We start from the raw sequence: 19,132 nt of genomic DNA on the forward strand, positions 1-19,132 counted from the left end.
GCTTGTATATTATGGAACTAACAGGTATTAAAATCTGAGCCCTTTTCTAGGCAGACATCAGTTGTGTGCCCATGAACAGGCAGCGCCACTTGTGCCCTGAGGTTCCCAGCTGGGATTGGATCTCTTCGAGAGCACCTGAGGGAGAGCAGAGCACCTTGCAAGCTGCAGGTCCCTGACAGCTCCGCAGGGCTCCTGTCCCATCAACAGCTGCTCTGCTCCAGTCTGAAACAGGGCCCAGCATGGTGCCGGGATCATCAGAGAGCTGAGATGTGTGCTGGAAATCAATGCCCTCCCCATCCGGCTGCAGCCCTGCATTTCCCTCCTACAGCCTTGGTCTCCAGCACAGCCATGGTGGCTCTTTGGGCTCTGGACTGTTCCTGCAGCCCCCAAGGGCAGCTGAGCTCTGCCTTTGGCGTAGTCAGGCCTGGCCAGCGCAGGCCATGCTCAGCAATTGCTTGTGTGTGCCTGGCCTTGCTGTCAGCCCCGGCAGCGGCTGCATGGCCCCTTTGTGGCCCTGTGCTGGCCCAGCCATGGTGGCCCAGCCCCCTGTGCAGGCCCAGCCCAGGCCAGGAGCATTGCGGCTGGGAACGGCCCCTGTGCCGTGGTGCCCACGGCAGTCTTGGGACTCTGTGCCCCATGGCCTTCCTGCTGGGCAGCCTCTGCCAGCTCCTGCAGAGCCCCTTACACCTGTGGGGCTGCACAGACAGCCCTGCCCCGGGCTCTGCCGGCCTCTGGGCCAGCAGAGAGGCAGCCAGAGCTGGCCATGGCCGGGAACAAGCCCTGAGCCCCGCAGGAGGATGGAGCTGGGCCACAGCCAAACTCAGCCCAGGCCAAAGCTGGGCTCATCAGCTAGGGCTGCCAAGGGCTGGGCACAGAGGGTGGTGCTGAAAAATGTCCTTGGCCCCTCCCTGCTCTGTCCATGTATTGAAGTGAAGGAAGACGACCCATCTTAATTGATCAGCATCAACTTCGATTTATTGATTCAAACATTCATTTTTTATAACAGTGTTAATTAAGCACATACATATTGCAAAATCCGAGCTCATCATAGGCTACAGAGCAAACTCTAACCCCTCCCTTTGTTTTCAATACTTGTGGTTTTTGTTCTCACTGTGATATGAGTGGTTCTCAAAACTCACATTTACTTTTCCAAAACAGACAAAGATAGAATGTTGACCTGTTATGAGAAAACTGTCTGAGAATTCTGCTATTTATAAAAATGTGCCTGAGAACCTAGTTGTTTACAGAAGCAGGCTTGGGAATTGCTGCTTTCAGCTGTATATTCTCATGACCTCTTTCTTTAAGCCATGTTTGAACCAGGCTCTCCACATCCATGCCACCAATGTCACAGAGCAGCCTCCTCTCTGGGCCACTTGCCTGTTTGCGATGCCTTGCACAGGCGCTGGCCCTGCCCCACAAGGCCTGGCCTGAGTCCTGCCCCTGCACGCTCAGCCAGGCTGAGATGGACACTGATGGTTTCTGGGCCAGGCTCTCTGAGCCCAGCCCAGCTCCCTGCAAGCTCTGCCAGCTGCCCTGAGCTCTGGACAGCACCAAGGGCCTCTCCTCAGCCCAGCCCAGCCCAGCCGGCTCTGGCCCCACAGCTCTGCTCAGGCCAGGCTGCTCTGGGCACTGCCCCACGGCCTCAGCCCCTGGCAAGGGCACAGCAGCAGCTGCAGCTGCCACAGGACTCAGTCCCAGCCATGGCGGAAGGTGCTTGGCCAAGGCCAAAGGAGGCTCCCTGGTTGCCCTGTTCCCCTTGGGCTGAGGTGCTGAGAGCTCTGCAGCCCCTGCTGCCATCCCATCTGCCCAGGGCAGCACAAGAGCCGCAGCCTTGGGGCCCTCAAGAGCTGCTCCTGCTCCAGGCCCCGGACCCATGCCAAAGCTGGGGCAGCCACAAAGCTGTGCCAATTTCTGTTCATTGCTGCTCCCATGGGGATGGATCCTCAGCCACTTGGAGGTTGTTGATGAATTTTATTACTCCAGAGGCCTCTTCTTTCTTGAGCAGTTAAGTTCAGGAATTCACTTTAAAAAGCTCATAAATATCTGTTAAAAAAATCTGAACAAGAAAAGCCTCAAGGAATAATGTAAGTTTTAAATTCTTCTGTGGTTAATTAGACAGATTTCAGAAGTATATTCAAAGTGACCCTCCTATATTGAAAATAAAAGGGACAGAACTGTTTTGTCCTGTTCTCTTTTACTGTTGATAGTTTGGTATCAGCAATTGATCTTGACCAATTGATATTAGTCCAACAGATATTGACCCACAGCTGCTTCCAGTGCAGTCTGAATAAATATTAAAATCAAGACCCTTCATTGGCTGACAATCAATCCCTCTTTCTCCCCATTCCTTCTCCATCATTTCCTTCATCCAGCCCCTGGGACACCAATGGATCAGGAGCAGTGTTGCCAGCAGGAGCAGGGCAGTGATTCTTCCCCTGTCCTCAGCAATGGTTGGGCAGCACAAGGTTAGGTCACAGGAACTGGCTGCCCAGGGAGGTGGGTGAGTCACTGTCCCTGGAGGTGTTTAAGGAAAGACTGGATGTGGCACTGATTGCCATGGTCTGGGTGACAAAGTGGTGTTGGGTCCCAGGATGAACTTGATGCTCTCCAAGGTCTTTTCCAGCCTGGTTGATTCTCGGATGATTGTGACACTGCAGGGCCCTGGTGAACCCAGGGGCCATTGTGACACTGTGGGGCTGAATGGAAGCAAGGAGTCCATGGTGATAGTCTGGGTCCTGGTGACACCACAGAGGCCACTGTGACGCTGTGGAACCAAGGGGCCATTGTGCCACTGCGGAACCAAGGAGACCCTTGGGAGAGTCTGGGGACAATGGAATCAAGGGGCCATTGCTCCATTGCAAGGACTCTGGGAGCTGAGGGAACAATTGTGACACTGTAGTGCCCGATGGAACCAAGGGTTCCTGGTGACACTGCAGGATCTTGAGTCACCAGGGCTCCATTGTGACACTGCAGCACCAAGGAATTCACTGTGGTACTCTGAGGCCTCATGGAACCAAGAGGCCACTGTGACCCTGCAGGGCCTTGTGGAACCATGCAGAGCATTGTGACAGAGCAGGACCTGGTGTCAGGATGGGGCCATTGTGACACTGCAGGGCCCCATGGAACCAAGGGGCCAGTGCTGCTCCTCAGGGACTCCTGGAATGAAGGAAACATGTTGGACACTGTGGTGGCCCTTGGGACCAAGAGGCCATTGTGACACTGTGGAACTGTGGAGAGCATTGCTGCACTGCCAGACCTCATGGAACCAAGGATCCATTCTAACACTGCAGGGCCTTGGGGGACGAAGAATCCATTGTGACACTGTGGGGCCCAAGGATCCAAGGGACTTTGTGACACCAAGGGATCCCATGGAACCAAAGGAAAGTTGTGACACTGGCAGGCCTAATGCAATCATGGAGACCATTGTGACACTCTGGGGCCTCATGGAACCGTGGTGACACCAAGTTCTCTGGGAGTGTGGATCTGCTGGAGGGTAGGAGGGCTCTGCACAGGGCCCTGGACAGGCTGGATCCAGGGCCCAAATCCAACAAGGTGAGGTTTAACAAGTCCAAGTGCCGGGTCCTGCACTTTGGCCACAATGACACCTGCAGGAATACAGGCTGGGGACAGAGTGGCTGGAGAGCAGCCAGGCAGAAAGGGAGCTGCAGAGAGTGATAGACAGCAGGCTGGACATGAGGCAGCAGTGTGCCCAGGTGGGCAAGGAGGCCAATGGCTCCTGGACTGGATCAGCAATGGTGTGGCCAGCAGAAGCAGGGCAGGGATTCTTCCCCTGTGCTGGGAACAGGTTTGGCAGCACCTTGAGTGCTGTGTCCAGTTCTGAGACCACCAATTTAGGAAGGGCATGGAAGGGCTGGAGCGTTTCCAGAGAAGGGCAACAAGGCTGGGGAAGGGTCTGGAGCACAAGTCCTGTGAGGAGAGGCTGAGTGAGCTGGGATTGTTTATCCTGGAGAAGAGGACGATCAGGGCAGACAAGGTGATGTAAGGGCACAGGTTGGACCTAATGATTTCCAAAGTCTTTTTCAATATCACTAATTCTGCGATTCTCTGAAACCACCTTTGGAGCAGTTGCAGGAGGAGCCCTGGGCCTCCTTTTCAGAAGCTCCAGCAGCCCAGGTCCCTCAACTTCTCCTGCCAGCCCCAAACCCATCCTGTCAGTCCTGCAGAGTCTCTGCAGCTCCTCCTCACTGCCCAGAACAGGGAGCCCCAGAGCCAGACACAGCAGCCCAGATGTGCCCCCCTGGCCTGGAATGCCTCTGTCAAGGGAGCAGCACCAGGCACTGCAGGAGCCTGCAGACAATTCCTGCAGCACTTGTAGGATGATCCTGCTGCCCAAGGGACATTCCCATGGGGCCAAGTCAGGAACTGCAATAGGGAGTGGGGCCAGAGAGGAAAGGGCAAACAGGGATGGGCTGTTTGCAGGGGACAAACAGAGGTGGGCAATAGGAAGAAATCTGGATCAGGAAGGAGGAAAGAAAGCAAAGGTGAAGCCAAGGAAATTCTCAGGGCAGTTTGGGGGTGGCTGACAGGCAGCCCTGGCTCTGAGCAACAGCATATGCAGTGGGACAGGAAACTCCCAGCTGATGGGAACAAACTTTCTGGCTGACTGCAGAGGCCAGGACAAAGCTGAGTGGTTTCCCTGGTGTCCCCCAGCCCTTGCTGGCCCCAGGGGCTGATGCCATTTGTGCTCCCTCACGTTCATGTCCCCACACCAACAGCATGGGGGTGCTCCCCCTGCTCTGTGCAATGCAAACATGGTCTGCTGAGCCAGTGCTGCTGTGTCTGTTCCTGCAAGGATGGGGCACCTGTGTGAGCTGGGGGAGAGGCCAGGGCTGCAGAGGGGGGATGTTGTTGGCAGCTCCATGAGGACGCTCTGGGACGCTGCCCTGGGCTGTGCAGTGCACTGGGGATGGACCAGCCCCTGCTCTGCTGCTCCTTCCCGTTTGCCCCAGGGCCCTTGCAGAGCCCCAGCCATGCTGTTTGCCCCCAGCCTGCTCACGGCCAGCCTGGGGCTGCTCACGGGGCTTTTCTGTGCTGAGCATTGGCCTGGGTGTGTTCTTGAGAGAGCCTGGGCAAGGAGCCTGGAGCCCCCAGGGCCTGGCCTGAGGCGTCAGCACTGCCCCAGCAGTGCCCATGGCCTGTCCCTGCTGCAGCCCTGGCACTGCCACCCCCAGGGCTGTGCCCGGCCCCGAGAGCACTCAGGCCCTGCAGCAACACCAGGGCCACCAGGGCAGCGGGGCAGGCCACGGCAGCAGCACTGGCAACACCAAGCGCTGCTGCTGCTGTGCCAACCCTGATCTGCCCCCAGCTCTGCACACAGACATTGCTGCTGCAGCTCCAGAGAAGGCAACAAAAGGGAGATCTTTGATGAAAACTTTGCTGGGAGATCCTTTATTTCCTTTAAAGCCGCCAAGAGCACAGCCCCTCATTGACACAGTCTGTGGCCACAGAGAAGGTGGAGAGAAACAAAATGAGAAATGGCACAAAAAATGACATTATTTTGTGGGCAGTATTAGAAAATTAATATAAAGGAAAAAAAATCCACAATCAAAACAAAAATAGGATAACTTTTATTACAAGAGATTTCCAGAAATTGGCCAGCAGTTTAATGTTCCTAAAAGCATCCAGTCATCAGTGTCCACACTGCAGCCTTGAGCTCCTGGTTCCTCAGGCTGTAGATGAGGGGGTTCAGGGCTGGAGGCACCACTGAGTACAGAACGGACAGGGCTAGATCCAGGGAGGGGGAGGAGATGGAGGGTGGCTTCAGGTAGGAAAAAGAGCCAGTGCTGACAAACAAGGAGACAACGGCCAGGTGAGGAAGGCAGGTGGAAAAGGCTTTGTGCCGTCCCTGCTCAGAGGGGATCCTCAGCACAGCCCTGAAGATCTGCACATAGGAGAAAACAATGAACACAAAACAGCCAGAAGCTAAACAGACAGCAACCAATGAAATCCAAATTTTTCTGAAGTTGGATAGTGAGCAGGAGAGTTTGAGGATCTGTGGAACCTCACAGAAGTACTGGCCCAGAGCATTGCCATGGCACAAGGGCAGGGAAAATGTATTGGCCGTGTGCAGAAGAGCATTGAGAAAGGCACTGGCCCAGGCAGCTGCTGCCATGTGGGCACAAGCTCTGCTGCCCAGGAGGGTCCCGTAGTGCAGGGGTTTGCAGATGGACACGTAGCGGTCGTAGCACATGATGGTCAGCAGATAAAACTCTGCTGAAATGAAAAATACAAACAGAAATAGCTGAGCAGCACATCCTTTGTAGGAGATGTCCCTGGTGTCCCAGAGGGAATTGTGCATGGCTTTGGGGACAGTGGTGCCGATGGAGCCCAGGTCGCTGAGGGCCAGGTTGAGCAGGAAGAAGAACATGGGCGTGTGCAGGTGGTGGCCGCAGGCTAGGGCGCTGATGATGAGGCCGTTGCCCAGGAGGGCAGCCAGGGAGATGCCCAGCAAGAGGCAGAAGTGCAGGAGCTGCAGCTGCCGCGTGTCTGCCAGTGCCAGCAGGAGGAAGTGGCTGATGGAGCTGCTGTTGGACATTCCTTCACTCTGGGCATGGTGAACTGCTGAAAGAAGACATTGACAAGCTGTGACAGATTTCCTTGAGTCCGTCTTATGCTCTTTTATTAGGAATCCCCTCAAAATTATTTTTCCTCTTTTATAGGAAATTTTCTAAAATTCTTTGATTTTGATTTTGAGTTTGTGCTCCTTCTGAGTTATTGCTTTGTCTTCAGCATTACACTCAGCCCAAATACTGGGGAGACTTTAGGGAAAACAGGGCTCCTGGTGTCCCACTGCAGTCAGACCTGCTGGAACCACACAGATGCCCTTTGTTCATTTTACCTCTCTCTATTTCAGCATGATCACTCTTAGATCTTTCTTGACAAAAAAAGTGGACTTTTTGAATTCTCCATTTTAAAAATAGTTTTCTCCAAACCCTTCTCTCTTTCCCTGTGCAGCTGGACAGGGAGGAATACCAAGGGTTGGTTTGGCTCTCTGCTGCCTGGAGTTTTGCCTACTGGGAGCTGTTTCTCTCTATCCAAGCCTTGTCCCTGCCAGTGCTGCCAGAGCCCAGCCCAGCCCTGGGGACTCAGCTCTGCCCTGCAGACCCCTCCCAGCACAGGGCACTGCCCAGGGGCATCTCCCTGGCAGCAGGGCCTTAAGGGCAGGCCAGACAAACAGAGATGCTGCAAGCCAAGGTGCTGCTGCTGCTGTCTGTAGGGAGAGGAGGCTGAGGAGGCACTTTGTGAGGGAGATCTGAGGCCCATCTGCTGATGCCCAGGGTGACAGTGCAGGAGTCTGTGACACAGACAAAGCTGACAGCCCCTTTCCCTTCCCTTCAGGAGAAAGCTGAGAGCAGCTCTGGCCATGCAGCACCATCTCCACAGCAGGAGGAATCTGCCCTGATGGGGGTGGCTCCTTCCACCTCCAACTTCTCCCCTGCAGCGTCCATGGGGAGCTGCCAGGCAGGCTGAGAGCTGCCCCTGGCAGGTGGCACATGCCCTGGGCTGGCCAAGAGCCCTGGGGGCTACAGGAGCTGCTCTGCAGGACAGCCCTGGGCCGCCCTGGCTGCAGCCCCAGCTTCACCCCCTGCAGCTGTCCCTGGCAGCAGGAGCCGTCCTGCCCTGTCCCTCTGACGGTGCTCAGGGCAACCCCGCTCTGCAGCACATCCTCCTCCTGCTCCTGCTCCTCCTCCCCCTCCTCCTCCAGTGCCACAGAGAAACTGAGAGAGTCCTCCTGACACATCCCCCAGGCTGTGTGGCGTGCTGGCTTCATGAGATCCCTCCAGGAGCACAGGGGACATTGCCCTGCACCCACACACTCACCATGCACAGGGCTGTGAAGATCTTTCTCCAAGTGAAGTCTCAGCTCCATGTCTTCTCAATCCTGATTGCCTTCAGCCTGTCTCTGCCTGGCTCCTGTCCCCTCAGTGCCTGCAGGCAGAGCCCTCAGCCCTGCTGGGCTGGGAGAGGAGCTGGTCCTGGGAAGAGCTGTTCCTTTAAAGCTCAGCAGCACAGACACAGCACAAGGACTTTAATGAGCCTCTTGGGGCTTTGGTGTTGTTTACATCAAACTCAGTCCCTGAGAGAGTGTTCAAAAACTTCTCAAGAACTGGAAGTTAAATTTACACTCCAAAGTTTATCAAGTTTTAATGGGTCCCACTGAGGGACACGACTGAGAAAACATCCCTCGGTTCCAGTTAGAGCAGAACACTGGAGGCAGTGATGTGATTTATTAAAAATATATGGATATTGATCTAGTACCGATATCCAACAGTGATGGACAAAGACTGTCTAACACTTTAAATTTAGAAAGTGTATGTTTAGTGCAACGCTGGGCAGCGTGCAGGATAGCTGGGACAAGGAGGCAATGAGGCCCCAGCCCTGCAAGGGTCACTTGTTTCCTGCTCCTGCCTCAGGCCCAGGGCCAGCAGCCATGGCCAAAGTGCTGCCCAAGGTGGCTCTGGCAGGGCTGTCTTGCAGCTGCTGCCCATCCCTGTGCCCTGTGCAGCCCAGGCTGTCCCACGGTGTCCCTGCCCTGCACCTCTGTCCCTGCAGGCTGTCGGCATCCCCCGGCTGCCCCACCTGGCTGGGCCCTTCCTTTGTTGATAGCTCTGCCTCCTGCCTGCCTCTGCCTGCCCACAAAAGCCTGTGGCTGACCCAGACTTCTTCTGAGGGATGTGCTGCACCACAGTCCTGCCCCGAGACAGAAATTCCTATCTCCTCATGTCCAGTCTTGGCCTCCCCTTCTGTATTTGTGGTATAATTTCTCTGTCTGGCTCTTTCCCACTCTCTTTCCCACTAGGGAGAAAAAGCTTCTCCATTTCTGAATCCACCCTTCCACCCCTTCCAGGTCACTCCTGTTTTGTCCTCAGTCACTTCACAACTGAGCCCTGGGCCATCAGTCTACATGGGTTATGTTCTTGAGGCCATCAAACCCCAGCCTGGGAGATCTTTGAGCCCTCTCAAAGGTGTTTTCAGATGAAAATATTCTGTTCATAGTCTAAGAATATCACTAGAGGCCAAGGCCAGGCTAATGTGTCTGTCCTGACAGCTTTTGTCTTGCAGTACTCTTGGGATAGATGGAATTTTGGCTGCCAAATTCCAATTTTTGCCGTGGCCCCTGGACAAGAAGGCCATTTTTTTCCACAGGAGGGAAGGCACACAGGCCTGCTACTTCTGAGGCAGATGAGATGTGGCCACCAGAGGCAAAGGCCAGGCAGAGCTGGCAGGTTTTTTTCTGGGTATCTTTCCCTTGCATAAAGGAAATTTTTAGGGGAGTGAACCAATTTTGTCCATGGGTGTCTGAAAAGAGAGACAGTTCTTTCCATAAGAAGGAAAGCATGGAGCCACAGTGTTTCATGGGCAGATGAGAGGCAGCCCTTGACATTCCAAGATCAGCCAGACCTGTCAGGTCCCCCCTGAACGGCCACATCAGCCAGAGCTTTTCCATGTTCCTCTTATTCCATTGGGCCCCACAATGTCCCAGTGGTTCCCTTGCTTCCATGAGTCCCTGAGGTGTCACAGTGGCCCCTTGGTTACACGAGGCCCTGAAGGGTCATAATGTTCTCCATGGTCCCACGAGGCCCCACAGAGCCATGATGGTCTCTTGGTTCCATGAGCCCCATGGTGTCACCATGGTATCTCAAAGTGTCACAATGGTCTCCATGGTTCCACCAGGCCCTCACAGTGTCACCGTGGTCCCCATAGGAAGGAAACAACCAAGCCCCAGTGTTCCAGGGGATGAGGGGCAGCCACCAGAGTCCAAGGGCAGCCAGATTAGACAGAGCTGGCAGATTTTGTCTGGGAGACAGCCGTGCATATGGGGAATTGTAGAGGCAGAATACCAGTTTCAGACATGGACATCTGGATGAGAACGACGTTTTTTTTTTTTCCCTAGGAAGGAATGCACAGAACACTGGTGTTTCAGAGCCAGGTGAAAGGCTGCCATCCTTGGCCAAGGCCAGCCAGATCTTTCTGTCCTGGCAGCTTCTGTCTGAGAGCAGCCCTTGGATATTGGGAATTTTGCTAGTGGAATCAAAATTTCGGCCATTTCTGCATTGATAAGAAGAACAGTTCTTTTCCATTGAAAGGAAGGCACGGAGCCCCAAGTGTTTCAGGGGCAGAAGTAGAGAGAGAAGACTCCTGAGAGGTCAAAACAGCCAGACCTGTTTGTCCTGGCAGCTTTCATCATGGAGGAATCCATGGACATATGGAATTTAGGAGGTGGAATCTCAGTTTTGACCATGGGCACCTGATAGACATGGATGGTTTTTCGATAAGAAAGAAAAGTGTGAAGTCCAAGTTTCTTGGAAGAAGACGAGAGGTGACCACCCACGGGCCAAGAGAGCCCAATCTGTCTCTCCTGACACCTTTCATCTGGAGGAAATCCTTCGATGTAGGGAATTTTGGACATGGAATCTCAATATTGGCTGTGGGCACCAGGACAGGAAGGAGAGTTCTTTTCCTTAGGATGGAAAGCACAGAGCCCAATGTTTCAAAGGCAGATGAGAGTCAGCTCTTCAGAAACCAAGGCCAGCCAGAGCTGTCTCTCCTGGCAGCTTTAGTCTGGGAGAAATCCCTGGATATAGGGAATTCTGGAGGTGGTTTCCCAACTTTGGCCATGGGTGCCTGGATGTGAAAGGTGCTTTTTTCCCATAAAAGCACATGGTCCCAGTGTTTCAAAGGCAGATGAGAGGTGGCCCCTGGGTGGCCAAGCCAGCCAGATCTGTCTGTCCTGGCAGATTTCATCTGGGAGCAATCTTTGCATATATGGAAATTTGGAGGAGGAATCCTGATTTTGGCCATGGACACCTGGAGGAGAAGGACAGTTCTGTCCACAGGGAGAAGAGCCCAGAGCCCCAGTGCTCCAGGGGCTGATGAGCTGCAGCCCTCGACATGCCAGGGTCAGCTGGACCTGTCAGGTGGCCCCAGGTGTCCCAGCCAGCCAGGCCTTGATGCCTTGAGAGGCTGCCTAGAACAGAGGCTGGACAGTGTTACAGGAATAAAGTAGGGATTTATTAAAAGGCCTTCAAAGGATACACCTGGGGGAGTACAAGAGCCCAGCTGAGGGTACACTCAAGATGGACAATGGGTCACACATTTTCACACTTTTATAAGTTTTGGTCCACTTCTATATTGAGGCTAATTATCCAATTACAGCTTCAGGTTGTGAAGTCCCATCCTCCCATTCTGCTCTCTTCCATTCGCTGTTTGCACTTTTTGGGCCTGGAGGTGCCGCAGTGTCCTTGGCTCTCTTAGGTTTCTAGGTTTCCTACTCCAGTTATGGAGAAATATTTCAAAGAGCTTCTAAAAAATGCACTCCTATTTTAAAGGATGTATTTTATTACTGCTGTCTTTGGACCAGAGACAATTGCAGCATTCTGTGATTGATATTGATCCAGGGTCTCTCCTCAGCAGCTCTGGCCTGCTCACAGAAGCTGTGCCTTGACCTCTGACCCAGTAAGGACAACCTTGCTCCACATTGCCCAGCCCCATCCTGTCTGTCCTCACTGCCCTGGGCCCTGCTGTGCTTGCAGAGCTGGCTGCACCCAGCCTAAGAGGGGTTTTCCCTTTTTGGAGTTTTTTGAAGCAATCTGAAACTCCTGAGTTTCCCCACTGAGAACAGACACACTGCTCAAATGTGTGCCAAGACCAAGCTGCCACCAATAACATTCCCCTCACCCAAGGCAGAACTGTGCAGGAAATGTTCCAGACCTTTGCACTCCATGGTTCCATGAGGCCTTGCTCTGTGGCAATGGACTTTTGATTCTACGAGGTTCTGTAGACAACTCAACAACTAACAGCCTTAGTTCCAGGTGTCACCATGGCCCTTTGGTTCCATTGGGCCCCGCTGTGTCACAATGGGCTCCATGATTCCATGATTAATGCAAAAACTTTGCATAAGCAATGAGCAACACCATGGTCTCCTTGGATCCGCATTGTCGCAACAAACAATGGGTTCCATGAGATCCCAAACTGTCACAATGGATATTTGGCTCCATGTGGCCCCTCTGTGTCACAAAGGACCCTTGGTTCCATCCAGCCCCACAGTGTCACAGGGGTTTCCTTGGTTCCATCTGCCCCAAAATGTCACAGGGTTTTCCCTTTTCCTGCAGAAACCAGCAGCACACCCCAGTGCCAGGGTCAAATGTCTGGCAAGAAGGAGCAAGGGGGAGTATTTGGAGTGATGGATTTTGCCTTCCCAGGTCTCAGTGAAATGGGATGGGGCCCTGCTGTCCTGGAGATGGCTGAACACCAGCCTGTCCACGGGAGGGGGTAAGAGACAACAGCCTCCGTCCATGGAACTGCAGCAGCAGAGAGGTCAGGAGAAGGCTGGGTTTCAAAGACTCTCACCAGCACAGGAAACATCAACCTAGGACATTTTCTTGAAAGCTGACATTTTAGACCATTCTTTTATACAGACATGGACCACCAAATACCAAGTTAAACAGTTTTGGCTTTCTCTGGGCCCTGAGACCAGCTGGAATCTTTTCAGTAGTCTGTGCTGTTCCATCCTGTTATAAATGATCAAATCGATAGCCAAACTCATAAGAAAATTTAGCAAAGATTTATTAATTTGTCGGAGAGACCGAAGTTTGGTCGTTGAAACCACCTCAGCCAAGGGTTGGCGTTGAGCCCGGGATCGGCACTGGGTGAACACGGATCTGACCTCCGAATGTCAGAGTCTCCCCCTGTTCATGAATGATGCTTCGCGCAGCAAGTTCTTATACAGTTTATTCTTCCTGAGGCAGACATGACCAAATGTTATTTGTGTCTCTTCACATGCAGAACCGTGGCTTTACATGTGCAGAGGTAGACAAAGACTCAGTCCAGGTGTCTCGATGTTGTCAGTCAACTCCGGGGAAGTCAACATTCACATGCATCAGGGTGATGCTGTCGATTATCTTGGTAGATGTAATCATCAAGGTGATAATCACTCTTAGGTGGACCCGGGGACCCAGGGAAGCCAGCTATTATCAGCCTGGAAACTTGTATTCTTACGTTAAAACCCCAATGTTTATCTCAACGAACATCCAGGAACTAGATATGAATAAGATACTGCTCCTGGCCAGGATGGTCAAAAGACATAGTGTGGATTTTACAATATTTTATACATTAATAGCATGAATTATCTCTATCATATACCACAATCCCTCCCCATTTATATCACCAATTTAATTCATGCTCTCAAATTGCTAAATTTTTCATTTTCTACTTCTACCCGCTACCATTGAGGGTCTTTCACAGAGTGCTCCTTTACACTATTCTGTACTCCCCTTGTGGAACACCCTGTTATCCCATATTATTCACATTCGCTTTTGCTTGTTTCTCGAACGTTGCCAACACTTCAGCAGCATTGCTGACACACTTCCTTTCTCCCAATCACATGATTTTAGATGTGTTGCCTCCGGAAGTTCCCTCTGGATCCACGGGAATTATCGCTATCTGCATTCCCTGGACCACGGAGTGGATCAGTCTAAAAAAGCATGGAATTAGACAAGGCAGGAATAGGATTCCAGCTACTGAAAAGAGCACAAAAAACATCACTTTGTTCCACCAGGCCCCATCAAACAATTTGTCCCACCATGAAGATTGTAAAATCGAGTTCCATTTTTGAACTGGGACATGGGCCACCTTTATGATCTCGGCCGCCAAACCTCTTATGGTTTCCCCATAATGATCAATTTCAATAAAACTTTCCGATTTGTTAAACTTTCCTCACACTCCCCCTTCTTCGTCCAGCAAATAGTCTAAAGCTATTCGATTCTGGTACACAAATGCCCGTACCTGTGCTGCTGACTAAGTAAATCCAGGGCCTCAGAGGTGTGAATCGAAACAATTTCCACCACTGTCTGCAGCCGAATCAGCCGGTTCAGTAGATAAATCGGAGTCCTATACCCGTAGCTTCCATCCTGGGCCCATGTGGCCGGTCCATAATAATCAATTATTCTTGCCGCCAGCCACTCTTCCTTCTCCCAGGCTTGCTTACCACTTATCAGTGGTATCATCATTTTGAGGTTTCTTCTCTCCCTTCTCAGGGTCTTGTATAATGGAGCCCCTAGCAGATTACTTTTTGTTTGAGGGCGAGTAAAGAATACCGGCCAAATCATGCCCAGAGTGCATGATCCCTTCCACCTTGGGGGTAACTCAGTGTATGCCTTCTTTCCACAAACCCAATAAATTCCATCTACGGCTTTCCATCTAATGTTTATTTTCCCTGGGTCTCCCAGTACTTTCTCAGGCCTTCCAAGGATTGAAAAGGGTTGACTCCAGGATTTTTGATCCAACACAGTCCTATCCTTTTGTTCCATTCACAATTTGTCCCATGAGAGCAGTCATTGCTCGTGCAGGAGTCACATTCTCCACCATGATCTCCAGGGTCTGACTGGCTGCTTTCTGAACAAATTCTGGGGAGCTGGACACCGTCTGGAGAAGGACCCGAGCAACCTTATCCACCTCAGAGTCCATGTCCTTCTTCAAGGTGACAGAGAGCTCTCCCAGAGTGACAATGGCAGAGCAGGACACCTTGGAATGGAGGTTGGTCACCTGGGGAAGTTATGAGGGGAAACATAGGAATCACCTTGAAAAGAAAACCGGTTGCCTTCAACAGAAATGCCAGGAAATGACAACACGTCCCACTGTGTCCAGAGGAACATACAAGCAGGAGAGCACAAGCACAGAAAGGCACTTACTCTGGCACCAATTTCTGGCCTCAGACCTTCTCACTGCAGGCCTAAAATACAAATTTCATTCAGTGTTCTACTTAACCCTTCTAAAATGTCCACAGCTTTGATTTTAGGCCCTTTTACTAGAAAATTAAAGCAAGGGCTGCTTTCAAATCGTAAAGGCACAGGTGATAATGATAAAAGAGTCAGGTGCTCCTGTTCAAAAAACCAACACCAGCAGTTGAAGCACTCAGCCAAGAAATAGAAAACACAGGCTCAGGTCTACAGAATAATTTGTAGGGTTGAATTACAGCTTGGGCAGAGATTGGGACTCTGACAAATAATGTCATTAGTGTCTCAGTTTTTGAATTTGCACATTGCATTATAAAGGCACCACACTCAAAGATGAGTGTCAGATACCCGACCTGCCAGTAAATACAGCTGCATGCACCCACAGATCATACAGATAGCTGACAGACACTAGAAATCTCAGGCAGAAATGAAGGCAGACCCTGAGCACACATGGAGATGAACAAGCACATATCTATTCTACACACTGTGTATGAAGTATGGGGGACAATTCAGAACAATGTGCTCACCTCACTGGTAACTGCCAAGCAAATCTCACCAAGTCTACAAAGCAGGACCTCTGAATGGGACCCAGCCAGGTGTTGGATGGTGAAGAGTCCCTTCTCCTTCAGCTCTCTGGAAGGCAGAAGACTGATTTTTTCTCTCCACCAAGGCAGCACCCTCTGAAATGATCAGGCTGGCAGCTCAGTTGAAGAATGGGAGGTGCTTTTCAAGGAGTGCTTAATGAAATCGTGGAACGCGTTGCCCCAGGATGCTGTGGCTGTCAAAAGCATCCACAATCCCAAGAGGCAAAGAGAGGGGTTTCAGAGTGGCCATTTCAGAAGACAGCCTTTCTGAAATCTCTGGCACATGAGGCCCCTCTGTCACTGCTTCCTAGAAGCTGTGAGACCAGGCCATGCTGCTGTTTGTTGTCACCTCTCTGTACCTGTCCCTGGGACACAGTTGCATGGGGCTGTTATTGGGGCATTTTCCTTCTCTGCCAGCCCCAGCAGGCATTCAGCAGGGAGAGTCTGCACTGCCTCTCTGGAGCTGAGTTTCCACTCTATGATCTCGGCCTCTCTGTCACCCCCTCCACTCCCCCTCACACATTTCCCAAAAAAGCAGCAGGATGTCTGCTGGCACCACCTCAGCCTGCAGGAAGGCCAAGTGGGTCCTGCCCTCTCCTGACCCACAGTACAGCTTTCTTTCATCCCAGCATGGAAATATAAAAACTGCATTATCACATCACACAGAGGGCCAGGAGCTTTTTATTTTGGCTGCAAGTGTCCACAGGGCATTGGGGAAGAGGAGAAAAAGAGTGCTTTGCAGCAAGCAACCTGGCTACTCAGGCAGGATGGTAGGAAAAGTGTCTGGAAGCTGCTTATTAAGACTTTGGTTGTTCTGCTGAAGCTTCTGACAGAGCTGGCGGGCAGATCCCAGAGCTGTTGATAGTTCCTGGGAAATTTGTCCTTAGTGTCTGAGGTGCCTCTTGAGGCTGCTATGGACCTCCTTCACCAAAGAATGGATTGTAATACAACATCCCTTCCTGCTTCTATTTGGGCACTGACAGAGCCTGGACCACTCTGGCTGGAGCTTGGGGTCTGGGCAAGCAAGATTGCAAATGAGAGCAGCTCATGGTCCTCAGCTCTTCCCTGCTGCTGGGACAGACAGACATGGCCATGGGGACAGAATGGAGCTGCCCCATCTGCCAGGGCACTAAGAAGGATGTGAATTTTTCTCTGCCCTGTCACCACCAGTTCTGCCTGGGCTGCATCCTGCAGTGGCCAAAGAGAAATCCAGCATGCCCACTCTGCAGAAGAATGATAGAAGCTGTCAGGTTTTCTGAGTAGGATGAACAGGACTACATACAGTTTGCCATCAGCTCCCCCAAACAATTGCTGGAGTCCAGCAGGGAGAGAGCCTGGCCACCTTGCTGAAAGCAGCCCCCCCTGACCCTGTGATGGCTGCTCCATCTTCCCCACAGGGAACACTGTCCCCAGCTGAGCAGGGGGCTGCAGGACCAGAGCCTGTGCATGGCCTCCTGCCCAAGGAGTGGGCCGAATTTTTTAAATAACAATGTGATCTGCTGGACCAAAGGTGGCCCTGGCTGCAGCAGAAGCTGGAGGAAATATGCCAGCACCAGAGATGGCTGGTTAAGGAATTCATAGAGCAGCATCCTGCACGCCCTCTGTGCCTATGGGCAAGTTGCCAAAATCTTGGTCCCAGTACTGCAGCTTCTCCTCTGTAGCAGTCTGAATTGCTGCTAGCATAGTCCAGGGTAAAGAAGCAAAAAGGACCTTTGCATAATCTCCACAGATGTTTTATTCAGCTGTGCAGGGAGATGTTCAGGTCCCAGCACCCACACACAGAGGGTCTCACTTTGGCTCCACAGGGGCCTGGGGGCTGACCCTGATCTCGGGGCAGTACAAAGATAAGGGGGGCAATCAGGGAATAGGGAAGGTGTGGCTCAGGAACACAGGAACAGACACAGGAACAGGGGAAGGTGCCAATGGGGTCTAACAGCTCATGAGGGAAACTTCTTGTGTCTCCCTAGACCAGGGAAAGCCTCACCAGGGTCTCCACCATTCCCTGTGTTTTATATTATTAGGAAAGCTTCTCTGAAGGATCAACTGAATCAACACAAAATGACAAAAACAATCAAAAGCACTCATAAGACAATTGTTCAAAATGGAAACAATTCTGAGTTCCCAACGTGCCAACAGATTTCTTGGAATGTCTTAGATCTGACAGGAGGGATGCAGGGTTTTCTTAGCACAGTTTATCAGGAAGCTGAGTCACACCTACTGAACCTCTGGTCCATGGCCTCCTCACTGCCATCGTGCAGCAAGGAGGCCCAGAGGCTGCTGTGCTCTGGGCCTGTCAGGGATGAACACAGCGGCTCTGTGGCCAGTGCCAGCTCCAGCTCCAGCGGCTCACGAGAGGAGACTCCTTCCAGAAGCTCTGCTGGCTCCAGTGTGGCAGGCCAACAGAGCCCACTGGAAGCCCCCCTCCATTGCAGCCACCCCAGCTGCGCCCATCATCACTGCAGAGCAGGAGCTGCCCCAGAGGAGCCGCGGCCGGAGCTCATGGCGGTGGCAGGTCCCTGTGCCCAGGACAGAGCCACAGAACCTCTGCTCCTGCCTGGGACAGGGGCTGCTCACCCTGGTGTCCCACCGAGAGGAGGGATCCCGGGCCCCAAACTCTGCCCAGCCCTGCAAAAGGCCACCCCGCCAGCAGTGCCAGCAAGGTTCCTGCAGCCATTCAGTCAAATCAGAGGAAACAAATGTCTCTGTAGCTGACACAGCCTCTGCACACAGCTTTCTCCCCCTTCTCCTGGTGCCTTTCCCTGACTCCAGGAAGAGCTGCAGGAAATGCTGTGTGAGCCATGATGATGGAAGAGCTACTGATAAAATCACTGGGGTGATGCTTTCAGAGGAGTCATGAATGGAAGATTGACCAACCTTCCAGCCAATGGTATGCCAAAAGTTTCCATTCTTTAAATAATAGACTGCAATAAATTAGTAAAAAGAAAGATATGGAAACAAATTAAATCTTCCACAGCTGCTGGCTTTCCTCAGGCCGCATGGTCTATGTATTGCTAGACTTACTTCATTTAGGCAGAATATTAACTGCCCTGACTTGGAGACTGACCACAAGGTCTCATCTGTGGTGAGCAGTCACTAAAGTTTGCTCAGCAGAGGCATCTTCAGCTGTCCAAGTGTAGCAGAAATACATATTCTCTGCTTCATGACTGTGTGGCAGCAGCTGCTGGTGTGGATTTGTCAGCGTTGCTTCATGGATTACCCCTGGGAAGGAATTGTGTGCACAGGCACAGTGTGATGGCTTCGATCTCCTCTAATTACTCCAATCGGATGATGGCCAGAACTTTTAGGCAAAAAGCATTATGACAGAATAATTTACAATATTCTCCAAACTACTCCTGTGGTTTTGATTTTCTTACTGATTAGGATCAGTGTCTGGCCTCAAGAAATCAGTCCAGAAAGAACAGGCAAAGCTCAGCTTACAAGTTAGGGTGCAAGTCTTTAATCTGCTGTTTTTGCAGCAGGTACAAACAACTTCTCAACGTTATTTGCAAAAAAATCTCTTAGTTCTTGCTATACCTATCCAGAACCCAACTCTCTGCTCATTTTATTTTATTTGGGATCTAAGCATGATTTTTTTCTGGACAGGGAAGTAAGAACCAGCTGCAAATACAGACTACAGGTGTGAATCTATACTGCAGTAACTGAGCTGTAGCTTGGAATTAAAGGCAAGAAGTAGATGCCATGGTAAATGTGAACATTTAGTGCTGGCATAGGAGCCTTCTGCAATGCTCCACCAACCCATGGTTCACATTGCTACAAACTCTCTTTCTGATG

The 19,132-nt window shown here is 51.8% G+C and overlaps 1 protein-coding gene and 1 pseudogene across 1 annotated transcript; one reads left to right on the plus strand and one right to left on the minus strand.

Annotated features, from left to right (window-relative positions):
- The window catches only part of LOC141730254 (uncharacterized), a 97,271-nt pseudogene that overhangs the window by 41,572 nt on the left and 36,567 nt on the right, over positions 1 to 19,132 (plus strand).
- LOC141730104 (olfactory receptor 14C36-like) lies at positions 5,633 to 6,556 on the minus strand. The gene has a single exon (XM_074546741.1). The coding sequence runs from the start codon at positions 6,554 to 6,556 to the stop codon at positions 5,633 to 5,635; it is 924 nt and encodes a 307-aa protein (XP_074402842.1).

This window comes from Zonotrichia albicollis, chromosome 9 (genome assembly GCF_047830755.1).
Source record: "Zonotrichia albicollis isolate bZonAlb1 chromosome 9, bZonAlb1.hap1, whole genome shotgun sequence".
In the NCBI taxonomy this organism is placed as follows: Eukaryota; Metazoa; Chordata; class Aves; order Passeriformes; family Passerellidae; genus Zonotrichia; species Zonotrichia albicollis.